Source organism: Phalacrocorax carbo, chromosome 1 (assembly GCF_963921805.1).
Source record: "Phalacrocorax carbo chromosome 1, bPhaCar2.1, whole genome shotgun sequence".
Classification (NCBI taxonomy): Eukaryota; Metazoa; Chordata; class Aves; order Suliformes; family Phalacrocoracidae; genus Phalacrocorax; species Phalacrocorax carbo.
In genome coordinates, this window is record NC_087513.1 from 15232653 (window position 1) to 15247483 (window position 14831).

At 36.0% G+C, this 14831-nt stretch overlaps 1 protein-coding gene across 1 annotated transcript in view; it reads left to right on the forward strand.

Annotated features, from left to right (window-relative positions):
* The window catches only part of KMT2E (lysine methyltransferase 2E (inactive)), a 61335-nt gene that overhangs the window by 10558 nt on the left and 35946 nt on the right, over positions 1-14831 (forward strand). The window contains 1 exon segment of the mRNA XM_064444623.1: positions 6975-7159. Within this exon segment, the coding sequence (XP_064300693.1) occupies positions 7089-7159 (71 nt within the window). The 5' untranslated portion in view covers positions 6975-7088.

The following is a 14831-nucleotide window of genomic DNA, read 5'->3' on the forward strand; positions in this document are numbered from 1 at the left end:
TGGAAAACTTTATATCTTGCCTGAAAGACCCTGTTGAGATGGGAAACTGTAGTTAGTTTCAGAGTCATCCTGTGTGACTCTGGAGCCAAATTTTCTACCAGGAGCAAATGGAAGTTGGAGTTCTGGTTTGGGCTTAGTGCTGTATGGGTACAGGTAGATTGCTTTTACATTCAAATTGACTCCAAGTTACAACCAGATGAGCATTGTGCGCTGGCTGAACTGAAAGGTTTTGCTTGACTCAAGACTATAATGCAGCTAGCTTCTCTATTTTATGTTGGAATCATTTTTATCTGTAAATTTGATAACTCTTCTCTTCTTCATTGGTCCACACATGAGTAGAAAATCAACTGTACAGGTCACTTTGTTTCAGCAATTTCATGTTTGTTCCAGAAAGCTTCAATGTAATTCCCTTAGGCTTGTACCCATCCCTTAAAATTAATCTTTATGTATACTATGTGTAGTCCAATACTTAAATACTGCTCCAGGAAATTGTTACTTTTTTTTTTGCTTGTATTTAATGGGTGTGAGGCAGTGGGTTTACCACTACTCTTAGTTTAGCAAAAGAGAGCCTCTTCTGTGCTTGTGCTCCGGGGAAATAAGCTCTGCTTAAACATGGGGTGAACTGCCCATTTCTCCATAAGTTGGGAAACAGGCTGTTACTTTTCAAATGTTCAGGAGTGATAATTATTCTCAGATGCTTCAGTTACCCAGTTTACTAAATACGGATGGATTATCACTTTCACCTTTTACATATTTTTGCAATATGTATTTAAAGTTTTATATGATTTTGCTTTTAGGGAAGGACAGTTGGCATATGTAGATAGGTTGGAAGGTTTTGATTTTTTTTTTCCTTCTAGTTATGTATATTTTGTATATAGAGCTTGTGAAGATGCAGAGCAGACATAGTATAGAGATGGTGATGTGGTTAGTATATTAATCTTTCTGCAGTGACATCAGTTAAGGACTTTGAGGTGAAGTTGCATGCATCGGTATAAAGTCTAAAAAATTATTTATCTTAACCAGCACTGTTTCCTCTCATCAAATACTCAGCCTAATTATAGGCTAATCTAATAATAATTAGGTTTTTCTTTGTTAAACTTCTGCTCTGCATTTAAGGCGGCCCTGGTAATTCTCTCTGCAGAGGCATTCTGTGATGAAATCCCCAAGGCTTGAAACATCTAAACTATGTAACTAAGGTTTTTTTGGTGGGGTTTGGGTTTTGGGGTGGTTTTTTTTCCCATCTTGTAATTGTCAACTGGTAGTGACTGATAGAGGCAATTGCTAGAAAAAAAAACATTGAAGAACTTCAGGTGTATATTGAAGTAATGAAAACAGGAACAAAGACTCAATATTTTTGTAATGCCTAGTGATGTGAGAAACTTGAACTGATTTAGCGATCAACTTACTAAAATTAGTGTTTTGTTTTGTATATGTGGAAAATTCTTAGATTTGAGCTAAGAAATAATTTAATTGTAAGCTTAATTAGTAATTTCTCTGATGTCCCTTTATAAATTAGAATACAAATGTTGTTTTGCACCTTGCTTTGAATTCTATTCCTGACTTTTTATAGTAGATTTTTTCCCTAACTTTTAAATGCTTTTTTTGTCTTTAGTATCTCTCACATGACAACAGAATCCAGAAGTTGATTTATGGGGAAGGAAAGCAAGGAACAATGATATTGTCTGTGTAAAAAGCTCTTGGCTATACTAAGAACAGTAAAACCAGATTTCATTAATTTTTTTCACTCTCTTTTTTGGTAGTGTTAGGGGTAATATAGTTTAAAAAAATTAAACCTACCTTGTTGTAATAAGTATTTGATATTATCTTGATATATTAATTTCTCTGTAGAATTTTTTATCATTAAGGCAAAGAAGTTGTTACTGGTGCTGTCGCCATCTCTTATCTGTGAAGTTTTGCACCTGTGCACTCAGATGAGAGCTTCAGTGTTGTCATACATACAGCATAGATTCTAGCAGGCTTCTTAGTCCTATTTCCTCTTCCTCTTCCTTCTTAAAATAGGTTAAATGTGTTAGAGTTGAGCTACCAATGTAACATGTAACTCTGAGTTGTACCTTTCTGAGTACAGCAAGTACTGTTTGGTTTCTTGTGGCTTGAAAAATATATTTCATGATTAATAATAAAGGTAAGTCAGAGTTCTCTGGGATTTATATTGTTACTTTGAATATAAGTACTGAGAACTCAGTTTCTGAATCTATAAAAGAAAACACAAGTAAAAGTAGCTAAATGGTTTTTTTAAAAAAATTTTTCCTACCTTCTTAGGAAAAGAAAGAAAGAAATTTTCATGGAAAATGCCATGGAAGAATTTGTCTGGACTCTTGACACTTAGAGAGTGATTGATAGCTGGGATTATGAAACCTTGCTGGAGTCATCTGGACAGTTTGGCTAGACTTCAAGTTCCTATTTTTTGAGTGTACTTTCTATCTAGGTGATCTATCATCTATCTGCTTGTTTCCTGAAACTATTCTACATAGCTTTTGGTGGTCCTACAAGAAGCAAGTGGAAGGAGGGGGAAAAAAGACATGCTGATAAAGTAGGCCTGGCGTTTCTTTCTGCCAGCAACTGATTTCATTTTGAATGTTTGCACCCTGTAGGATTAGGTTCAAAAATACTGATGTAATTTCAGGACATTACCCACTTACCTTCTGATTCAAGAGCTGAACCCTCTATGTTTGTTTTTTTCTTTGTGTACCAGTGAAAAACTTAAGTTTTTTCTTTCGCTCTCACACAATTGATCTTAGAAAGACAGGGCAGAAAGGAAACATGTGGTCCTTGTTAGACCACAGAATAATGTGTAAGTGGAATACCTCAGGGATAATACATAAGTTATTTTCTGTTGTTTAATGCATAAATAATGTTCTTCGTTAATGATACCAGAACCTTTTTTTTAATGAATTGTGCTCTAACAGAAGCGTAGAGCACAACACATTTGAAATTATTCATCTGTGTGGCTTTGTACAAAGTGGATCAGAAGTATGGTGAGGCTTCAAATATTTTAGACTGAATATGGCTACAAAGTCAAAAAGCACCTGTGTATTTTCTAGAGAGAAAAAGAATTGCCATAGAAAATGTAAACCAATGTGGTTGAACGGTAAAGTGTGATAAGTTTTTTTCAGGAGGTTGATCTTGCAGAAGACAAGTGCTTTAACCAAATAGGAAAAAAAAAAGTTTTTTGTTAAGATGAAAATCATATTATTAGGGCAAGATGAACTTTTTAACTGAAATAAAATAAAAGCAAAATTTCTTCAAATAACGAATGTGTTTTTATACAATAAAGCTGTGTTGGTAGGGTGATAATGAAGAAAATTTTATGAATGTAAGAAAGTGCCAAAATTCTTCCAAAGCTTACTGTGTATTATCACTCTAAGAATGGAGTGGGCCCTAACAAAATTGGAGGTCCTCTACTGTTGAGATTAAGGCATGGTTGCCCAATAAAGAGCCGGTCATTGAACTTTGGACCAGCAGTTTTTATATAGTGCCTTTTAACTATGTGACCCTGAAATTAACTGGACAAACCAGTACGGTCTTTCTAACTTTCAAATTCATGTACTGCTTGAAGAAGGACTTCCTTAACAATGTGTATAATCTACTTGGGTTGTAGGAAGATGACTTCTCTAGTACCCCTCTTTCCATTCCTCCTCGGCTATTTATTTAAATGCAGTGCACCTATGAAAACAGTTTCTTAGAAGGGCATGGATGACAGATTTTCAGACTGCTTCAGAGGATAAGCAATGACTTTTAAGATGGATAAGGAAGAAAGTTCCCTAGTGGTTACATTATTTTCCATTCTCAACTTTCCAATTTTTGTAGTATAATCCAGTAAAAATACTGAGACCATTTCGGTGTGTCATGACAATACTTCTTGTTGTGACATGACAGAAAATAATTATTTTCCTTCATCTCAAATTTGACATCACTGGTGTTCATTGTTGGATGGCCTATAAGGTCACAGTTGTGTTACGAAGTGGGCATAGTGTAATGAATTTATCGTGGGTCTCCCCCCACCCCCATTACGGCAATTCGTTGAGGATGGCTACTCATAAATAATGGGCTATGTTTGTTTGAATTAATTTGTCTGTGGGTATTGGGAGCCAGTGACTGCTTCCATTCTATGCTTAACTATAGGCAGAGGAAAAGCATTGGATGGTTGTGTGTGTGTGGCGAAGATGTGAAATCTTAAGGTGGTAAAAAATAATGAGGTAGTATTACTATCATGTTCTGCTTCATTTTAGTTGAAACAACTTCTGTTTAATGCTGTTTGACAAAATAAATTTGAATTCCTCAAGTCTCTGATTTTATTCAGTGTAGATGAATCTTGTAGAATTTTTGAGTGAATTCTAAGGCATAAAGGTGTATTTTAGTAGCTTGCAGTAGGGTAAGAAGTTTGTCTTGGCTCTGTCATTCTTCCCCCCCTCACCACCCCCCCCCCCCCCCCCCCGCCCTTTTTTTCTTACAAGATTGGTGATGTATTTTCTTGGTCAGAGATGGCATTAATTGGGCCATGTATTAGCAATTAATTTTCTATCTACACATAGTTCTAAAAACATATACATAGATCACACTTTTTCTGCATTACTTAACAAAAAAAAGCCCCAAATTTTGCTTGATTCTCAGATTTGGTAACCACATCTCTTCTGGCTGTGATGACAATGAAGGTTGCTTGAATATATAATGATTGGGTCACCTCAGTTGTTTCATGTAAGTTTGCAGATGCCCATGAGGCAGCTAAGGCAGGTTCTTCACCTCCATCAGCCTCCTGGGCATTTTTGTCTATGTTAATTTCCAGTTGTTACTCTACTTGGTCAGAAGTGTTTAAAGAAAATTCAATTTAGAAAAAAGACACCACCACAAGCAGTTTCAAGTGCGAGAAACGTCTTAGTGAGGATCTTGATCCCAGGCAGTGGTGTTTTAGACCTACTTTCAACCATAGTAAAATTTTTTTAGAATTATCTAATTACAAGTCTAAAATAAAATATATTAGCATAATTTTTTAGCATAGGTGAAACTGCAGTTGGTAGTGGAAAAACACTTAACCTGTGATAGCCAATTTACCTGGACTAAAAAAATTTGATGGTTTCCTTTCAACTATTGGGTAGGAATTAATCTAAATTTTTTACTTTTTCAGAAGAGAACTAAACAGTAAGCCAACGTTTCCTGTAGGTTGTAGATGAGGCCATTAAAAGCTCTACCCGATGAGTAAACTATGTTGTGGCAGAATGAGTGCTCACTTAAAGCGTAAAAAGGGCTTGGGGTTTCTTTTATGATTTTATTGGTTTAACAGGCTTTTCTTGCTGCTTATCCTTCAACATAGTATGTTTTTCTCACTTCTATGCATAGCTAGTGATGTAGTTTGACATTTGTGGTATTTGATAAGAAAATTATCAGTGTTTAAATGCAGAAAGCAAGATATTGCAATGGCTAGTTGGCCTGATTGCTTTTCAGTTCATTGTATTTGGCAACTCATATAATGGGACCAAAATACAACTTTTACTGTCTAGAGGGAGAATGAACTGTAGAATGTAGAAGGTTTAGGCACTTAGCATGCCAAGATATTTATTGTTAATTGCCAGACCTCAGCAGGGGAATAAAATAAGAAGTTAGATGAAGACTTGGTGCCAGTTCACACCTCAGACGTGGCACCTACAGGTTATTTTATTATCGTGAAGATACTGACGTCATCAATAAAAGGAGAAAATTCAGATTTAAGTCCAACATGCTTTTTCTGAAGTCCTTTTTATAAGTACCCTGTTTTTTACTGGAGGCTTGTTAGTTTTTTCTCAGCAGTCTAGTGTTTGGCAAGGAGGAGTGTGTTAAAATGTGTTGATCTCAAAACTGTTGGGCTTTTGTAGACTTCAACTAAAGATATTACACTCTGTCAGATGGGAGGAGTGCTTTTATTAGGCACTGTGTGCTTCATTGTGAAGTGGTTCTTGCAATTTTGACATTTTGGAAGGAGTTTACAAATATTCATAATGCTAGTATTAAAGGTGGGGGTATTTTGCTTCAATTATCTAGTCATTTGTGGAAAACCTTATCTGTACGAGGCTAAAAAAATGCATTAGTTTGCTACTCTGTGAATAGAGAGAGCTGAGGTGCTGTGTTTCTCTCCTGTCCTACATTTGGTTGGGTGTTTTGTCCTTCTTGGTAAGAGGAGTGGGAGACTAGTAGTAACTGCCATAGAGGTGGGATTGTTGTATTTACTTGTGAGAATCAAGCAGATTGTAGCTTCACTCTACAATAAAAAACTACTACTGATTCTTTTTAGTTTACTACTTTTAAAAAAAAAAATCACTTCTAAAAGTGTCACCCAATAGATATAATATCTTCTGAAGGTGATCTATTAAAATGAGATGGAAATGTTTTCATATAATTATTGTGAATCATTAGAAAGATTTTGGTTTTAAAAAAATACTGAATGGAAGTTATGATGTTTCTTTTGACATCCTTAATTTGTATTGTGGATGTTTAAAGCTGTTTTTTTTCTGAAGTGCAAAACAAAAGTGAACAATGCTGTCTAAGAAATACTAGAAAAAAATCTATAATCAGGTTACTATTAAAAGGTACAGAAACTGGGCTCTGACAACGTAGAGCAGTAAGCAAATGTACTTCACGTTCTGTAAGTCTGCCATAAAGTGAATCTTTGTCACCTCACTGAATGTGATGAATGTTATTTTTTTTAACCGCCAATTTAAATGATAATACTTTTGTCAGTTTGTAATACTTTTAAGTTCAGGCCTTAAGATCATCAGACTCTTCTAAGTGTATTTGAAGTTAACTTTTAAAGATTGAATGTTTTCTTTTCCTTTTGCTTGTGTAAAATAAAACTAATGAATTCATTGTGACAGATAAAAGTGATTATTTAAAAAAAAGGTGATTTAAAATAGTCTGGTTTTAAAATGAACTGACTCAGTCTTCTGCTTTTTTGTTTTGTTGGTTTTTTGTTTGTTTTTTGACAGGGTTTGTGGATGCACTTAGATGTTTGCAATGAGCACTGTGGCTGGCATGCCCCAGTGTTTTGGATACCAATGCATAGGACTCCGTAGTAATCGAATTTATCAGAAACGAACGTCATGAGCATAGTGATCCCATTGGGGGTTGATACAGCAGATACTTCTTATTTGGAAATGGCTGCAGGCTCAGAGTAAGTATATGAACATAATTTGTAAGTTTTTCTTTTTTAATTTTTTTCTCTACTATTTTTTGAATACAGTTGGAGAGGACTTAGGAGTCTCCTTAGTTTTTTTCAAATCTTTAATTACTTAAATTAGTAACCCACTCATTCTTAAGTCAGTTTCTTCCTCTTCAGGGAGAGCAAAGGAGAAGCTAAGCTGTTCTACAGATGCATATTTATCTTGTTTATAAGACTGAGAAATACAGATGCTGCCTGGTTTGCTTTTCATGCTTAAAATATTTTGCCATTTCAGTTTCCTTTTTAACTATATGTAAAAAAAATTTTTGTTTTCCGATGTTAGAAAGGTAAATTCATTTGGTGTGGTAAATTTTGAGAAAGTGGTAGTAATTAGGCATGGGTGCCTTTCTTTATGGAAGTTGAAGGCCTAGCTTAATAGTCTAATACCATGTCTTCACAAAGTTTTTTGTATTTAAAAGCTAGTAGAAATTCACTTGGTAATCATTCCAGTTGGTGACTGTGTATAAAGGATTACAAAGAGCCAATGAAAACTTGAAATCAAGAAACTCTTCCCTTGTATGAAATAAACATAGTGAGTTTCTGGGGTTTAGAGGGGGAGGGGTGGTTTGTCAGGTTTTTTTGTTTGTTTTGGGAGGGGGCTTTTCAGGGGTGGAGGGGGGTGGGGTGTGGGTGTTCTTTATTTCCCCTCCAGTGGTGTCTGAATCTGTAGAGTGTCAATAGCCTAGAGTTTAGGTATTGTTGATCTCTGACTGGAGACTCCTCCTGTCAAACATACATCTTTCCATGTATGTAGTATCTACCTGGTTGTCAAATGTTATGAGAGGAGAAATGGCATTTTGGACATCTTAGTTGTTTGAGAGGTAGAAGAAGGTGTTACAACTTTTACCAGCGCGCATAGGTACGTCATCCCATTGAACTCTGTATGTTTCAGAATAGCATCTGGATTTTTTTCCCCCCCTCTGTTTTCTGTTGGTTTTGCATTAGTAGAACACATGACAAGTGAGTTTTTTTTGAATGAGATGGATGTCAGAAGACAGTAAAGATTGAGAGAGTTTGTAAGCCAAGAATCTTGTATACTTCTTTGCATATACATACAGGGGAAAAAAACTCAGTTAATTTTTTAGATCTAACAAAAAATGTTAATTTATATTAAATTGGGTTTTGGTTTGCCTTTTTTTAACCACTTGAGATGCTGTTACTCTTGGCCTTCCTCTGAGCCTTTCTGTAGTAATGTTAGACTTTACCTATATTTGGTTACCACAAAAATATATTTGCTTGTTTTAGATATTGAAACAATGGATTAGACTTCTTTTACATACATGCTTGAAGTCTATCAAAAATAAAATTTGTAAAGTGGTCCTTTATTTAACAGGTGCATTGAGTAACTAACACAAATTTAAATAGCTTACATGCAGTCTTTGCCTGAGAATGTGTGCTAAGTAATATTACTTTATTTAAGAAGCAAATGGCTTTCCTTCCAAGCTTTGAAAAAAATATTACGCACTGTGAGCTCTTGAACTCTTGAACAGCTTTTAAAGGGATGTTTCTCTCCTGCACTTTCAGTTATATGTGAGGCTATTCTAACTTTGAGACATTTATCTGAAGAAAACCAAGAATTTGCCATTTGAAGATCTTTGTTACATTAAATTTTTAGAGGTGTTCTGTTGATCTCTCATATCATGAACACTAGGTTCCTTGGTGCAGAAGATTTGAGTGACCCATTCACAGCTCTTTTCATTATCTTTTCCTGTGGTTTTCTTATTATGTTTAGAGAAGGTCATGATTCATGAGGTTGCTGACATTCCTTAAGCCACAGCATGCCATGCTGAAATTAAAATAAATAAATATAGTTGTCAGTATAAACAAGATAGAGTTCACAGTGTGTTATTTGCTTGATACTGTGGCATGACAACCCAGTTAGGAAATGCTTTTCTTCAGATGTTCAGTGACTGTTACCAATTAGATGGCAAAGATGACAAGAATTAATAATTACACTGAAAAAATGTGTAGTTGCATGATTGGTTTATGCTGATTTAAAAGCCTTGTCACTGTCTAAAGATGTGACACAAAGGTGTGTCCCTAACCTACCAGCTAATACAGTTCTGAGCCTTTTTGATCACCATCTGTGTGATTTACATGGTTTTTGTGCATCTTTTTCCAGAGGGTAGCATGTTGGATATAGATTGTATTGATAGTGATCATAGATCGTCTTTGAGCAAGGACTGGGGTTTTCTGAAGAGGGAGGAGTTGGAATTTCTTCACTCTGAGTGATGGGTCTGATATTGCTTCATCAGTTGCTGAAGCATGAGCAAACACAAGAATTATAAGGGAAGGGGCCCAGGAAAAAACTCTTAGCTTATTGCAATCTCTTAGTGCTGAGAGATTTTTTTCTTCCTTTTGCTTCAAACTAAGGGATAAGCTGATTAAAAAGGTGGATAGTTTGTGTGATTGTGTAGCATCACATATTATTTTAATAATGGTAGCAAATAGCTGTGTGGAGAATAATTCTTTTTAAAAAAGGTTTGAACATTTTAAAAATTGGGTGAAATAGTCTGCCTCGTATTACTTGTACCTGAGTGAGCTCTCCAGTGGTGGATTGATGTCCATAGTGCCATAGTAGTCAGAACACATATATTTTGCCTTTATTTGTAAAAGGCTTACTAAAGATTAATATATGCAACTTCTCTTTTAAAGACCTTGGAATAGTGAGCAGAGCCAGCCATTTCGGAAGGTTTGAAGTACGGTTCCTGACTTGAGAGCATTAGTTTAGTTTAGAGTGTGAGTATAAGCCACACTGGCAAATGGCATTGTTTGGTATCTGTATGTATTTTTCAGAGAGAAGGCCTGTATAATGAACCTAACCACCACACTGTATGGATCATTGTATTGAGTTCAATATCCAGGAGAAAAGATTATGAAAAACGTTATAGTCTTAAATAAGTGAAAACTGATCCTCCCATGACTGGTGCTGAAACGGATATTTTTTTAAGGGTTTTGGGACAATGGGAAGCTTGCCACTTCCTACAGATGGTATCAGGCCAGCCTATGCTTGTAGGGCCTGGTATGAGATTCTGAGGTAGCAAACCACTCTGGTAGAGAAGTAGTGCCGAGTTCTTTGTTGTCTAGGTAGTGAAGCCCATCGGATGTGTTTGGTTAGATGAAGTGTCTTGAAATAGAAACTACTGAGTTTCATGCAACATATGTTGCATTCCTTTATCTAAGCTGACCTTCAGCCAGGTACTGCTCAGGTGTACTGATGCAAAGGGAAAACAAACCTGAACCCCTTGAAAATTAGACCTATCAAACTGGTATATGGCAGATTGATACTGCTGAAGCATGCTTGGAAGCACGAGGTTTCATGTGGAGCTTTGACAAATGTTCCCAGGAAGTACTGTTAGTTAAGTTTTCATAACCTAAAGCTTGGATACCCACTTGCCTTTGAAAATTTTAGTTTTAGTGAGATTTTTCTTTCCAATTTGAATACATACATTTTTATAGAAGTGGTTGGTGGCCCTAAATTCCAAGGACTGATTGTAATTTGGGTGTTAGTCAAAAACTGTTGCCACTTTTTTTTCTTCCTTAGTTGTTGTTATGTGGTCAGAAACAAAGCAGAATTTAAAAGGAATGGGGTGGGGGCGATGGGACTCTTTAAAGAAGGATTGACTATTGCTTAGAATGGTTGATAGTTGATAGTTGATTTCCTTAATATAGGTTAACTATAAGCTTGTAGGGACTTGAGTTTTTGTGAACTATCTGATCTCATATGTTGCTTATTTAACTTCTCACTAATGCCATCTGCTGGCAACATGCAGAATATTTTCAGTTTGTATGGTACTTTTAAATATGAACAGTAGGAATGAGAGTTGTTTCACTTGCAGAAGGAAAATCACTTGAAGGATTTTTAAAAATACCAGTATCTTTGCTTTTTTAAATACATTTGAGAAAATACTATGTTCCTGTTTTCAAGTTACAGGAATGGATTAAATCATAGTATGGGGGAAGCTTTCTGTGGTGGTTTTTGTTTTGTTCCTTATTAATATTTTGCACAGTTTTGAATTACTAACCCCAACACTTAACAAATATATATGATATTTTAGAAAAATGTCATGGTCAGTTTATCATGGTAATATTTGTTTATTTTTCGGTCATAATATTAGGATTTTGGTCTACATTAAAATATACCATGTTGTAATACAAACATTTTAGTTCTGATGAAAACTAAAGATACCATAAATCTCTCTTAGTTAGACACTAAGGGTGCAGTTGTTTGAGCTGAAGCTGAAAAATGTGGTTTGCTTAGAAGACTGGCAAGCTTAGTACCTCAGTCTGTTACAGAACTGGCTTATGTTCAAAAATACAAGCAAGGACAACCTCACAGTGTTCTTTGAGATCTGAATGCTTACACTTTGTCATCCTGAAAACTTGGGGTTTGGCATGCCCATAAGAATGCCAACGGTGAGATTAGGGTGGGTGTCTGTAATACCGTAGTTAGTGCCTTGCTACTTGAGTAACAAATTTCTTAAAAACTGATTTTCAAATTAAGTGGTATTTTATTCTTTAACTGGCTGCACAATTAAATATATTACCAAGAGGCGTTATTCACAAAACTCATCAATTCTGAGATGCCTATTTGAGAAGGTGGCCTTGATTTTTTGCACAAATGATGTTATAGAGGGTGTGTTTCCTGTTTGAGGTCAGGGTCATGCACGTGGTGGGCAGAAGAGGGGTGGGAAGGAGTTCAGTGAAGGGCACATTGAACCATTGAAAGGGTGTTGGCAGACCTGCCTGCCAAAGTTAGAAGGTTGTATGTAGTTCTGTGGAGAAACGATACCAATTCTGTACTGCTTATGGGATGAATATCACTTTTCTGTTGACTGTAAAGGACACCTACGATGATGAATTTCTAGCTTTAGTGAATGTTCCACCACGTCCTTCCCATATTTCTCAGTCCCCTCCACACAGTTCCCCATCCCAGTCTAGCATTTGGGTAAATGGAACTCTAACAGTTATGCATAAAGCTCTGGTGAGCATCTGTTATAATTTCAAGAAGTATCTGTGGCCCCAGTGGATAAGCATTTTAAAAAAAAAGCTTTGCTGAAAACTGATTCTGCTCTAATTTTGTATTTATGTTAAAACTTTTAAAAGACAGATTTAATAGTCTTTGTGTCTCACCTAATTTTCTCCCACCTGTCTTCTGGCTTTTCTTCCTCAGGTAAAGCTGTGCTTTTGCATTTTTAACCCTGTACTCTGAATCTGTTTTATGAGCATTAAAATAGGTGGGGATAAATGCATTTGTTTCTGGAAGCCTAATGCTTCTGCTTCCCACAACTGTTATGCCTCTAAATATTAAACTTTGGTTCTCTTACATGGTTTATAAATTGCTGGAGTAGGTAGAAATGGATTTAGGGAGTAGGGTGGTATTGTTGTGCCTCATATTTTGTAAGAGATCTGGAACACTTTTTTAGTTTTTGTAGTCAGCTGATGAAATACATGTGACCTCTTTTTAGGACATTCCCATTCTGGGTATCTTTCACTGAATGCTCCCATGTTGAAGTAGCTGGTATTTAGGTCATGGTAATATTTATTTGTAATGAAGGAAACTCTCCTAAATTAATTGTGGTGTTGCTGAAGGATGGGTTGTACCTGAATTTGCTGTCATGTGTCCCCGTCGTCCCCCCCCCATCAGTAAGCCTTCCTGCTCTGAAAATGAGTATTTTCCATATACTAAAGCAAAGAATACAGAGATTGAGCATTGAACCAATAGCGGTTAAGAGTAACTGTGCTACTGCTTGTCCCATTCGATAAAGGTTGAAGAATGGCAGAAGCAATACAGTAGTCAAGACCCCCTTGACCTAGAGAAAGATAAGTTAATTTCTGTCCTAGCCATGATGGATGGGTAGTCAGTGCCTCATTCATTGGCATTTTGATTGGCTAGATCATCAGAAAGATTAACTGGATGACATTAGTGGTGTATGATTACTGCACAAATGCATTATGTCAGTAAATAGGTAAAGGCAAATCTGTTGGAAAGGCACAGATTTTTAGTCATGGGTTTGAACCTGGCAAATTCTGATCTGCTTCTAGAAGATAATTCCAGCAAACTGAATAAAGTTATTTTCAAGTTGAGGAGTACGGTATAAGAGAGTAAATGAGGATTTTTCTGGGTTGATGAGGTAGCAAGGGGCAGGCGTTGTCAGAGTTGTTTTCTCATGCTAGTCAGAAGTTGTATTTCTAATGTTTGTACTTCACATGATTTGTGCATTCGCATGTTTGCTCACTCTCTAAAAAAATGCAGCTGGTGACTGTTAAGAGACATTAATGCTTTAAAAAAGATGTTTTTTTTTCTTTGGACTCTAGAAGCTAAAGTTTTCACCCAGTGTTTTTTTTTAACTAGTTGTTTCTTTTAAACAATTTTATCATGTTGTAATGTCACATGGGGAAAAGCTAATAAGAGGAAATGGGCCACCAAAAACAGTAATAGGACACTTTCAAATAGACTTGAAAATACAGTATGTTGTTTTCAGAAAGGTAGTAATTAATGATATTCTTACCAAAAAATGGTGCCAGTAAATATAAGTTCCTGGTGTCCTTTTAAATCAAACTAGTATCACTTCATGGCATAACAAAAAGGTGTCTACTTAATATCTTAATGTCTAAGAGCGAGCACTGATATCTATTCTTAACTTCAGATTCAGAAATACCAACTTTATTTAAAAATCAGTTCAATGAATTATTAAGATTTGTGATGAGAAGTAGACTTTATGCATAATAAAACTAAAATTAGAAAAGTGAAGTAGGCTTGATTTGTGATGCAAGTCAAAAGCCACTTTGGTTTTAGATACTGATATTTTGCCCTGCCTTATGATGTTTAGAAAGGAAACAACTTTAGGTAACTCTGGGTTCATTTGAAGTTTGTCCTAGTGTGACTAAGTCATATGGTGCAATGAAAAAGCTACAAGTTACTGACTAAAAGTGTGTCAGTCATGAGTGTACATATATTTGTGTGCACACATGAGTGTAACTGCTGAGGAAAGGTAATGAAGGTGTAATTTCTTGTGCTCAAAAAGATCATCTTATTTTAGTATTCCTTTTATCTTTCTTGTCTTTCATGTTCTGGTTTAGTGCATGTAAACAAACCATAGTCTGTGTATTAAAGAAGGCACTGCCTTCTACTACAAAACCTCTTGCAAACTTTCATAATTTTTTCTTTCTTTTTAAAAATAAATTGATCAACTGCCGCCTTTAGATAGGTTTGCCCTACTTATATTTTCTGTTTGTAGAACCAGTACTGTGCTGCGTTGAGTCCTGGTTCGCTGGACAGGTGCGAATGGTGCACCAATGCTACCACTAGATGTCATCGCAGAATCGAATAGCATTGGTAGTGCAGGGCGATGCCACTGTGCAGCTCTCTGAATTACTGCTTCTATCTTTTGTCATAATTGAGCTGAAGTCCTTTCTGCAGCTTCTGTTACAGCCCTGTAGACTTGGGCATATGGACTGATGACTCCCTGACATGGTGTGTAACATGCTTTTCTGTCCCAGGTTTGCAGCTTATGTCACATGATTCAGCATGCACTTTTTTGAGAAATTTTGTAACTCTACAGAGGCATAAGTTCACTGCCACTCTAGAAGCTTCATTGTAAATGAAAGAGGGTTCGGTTTC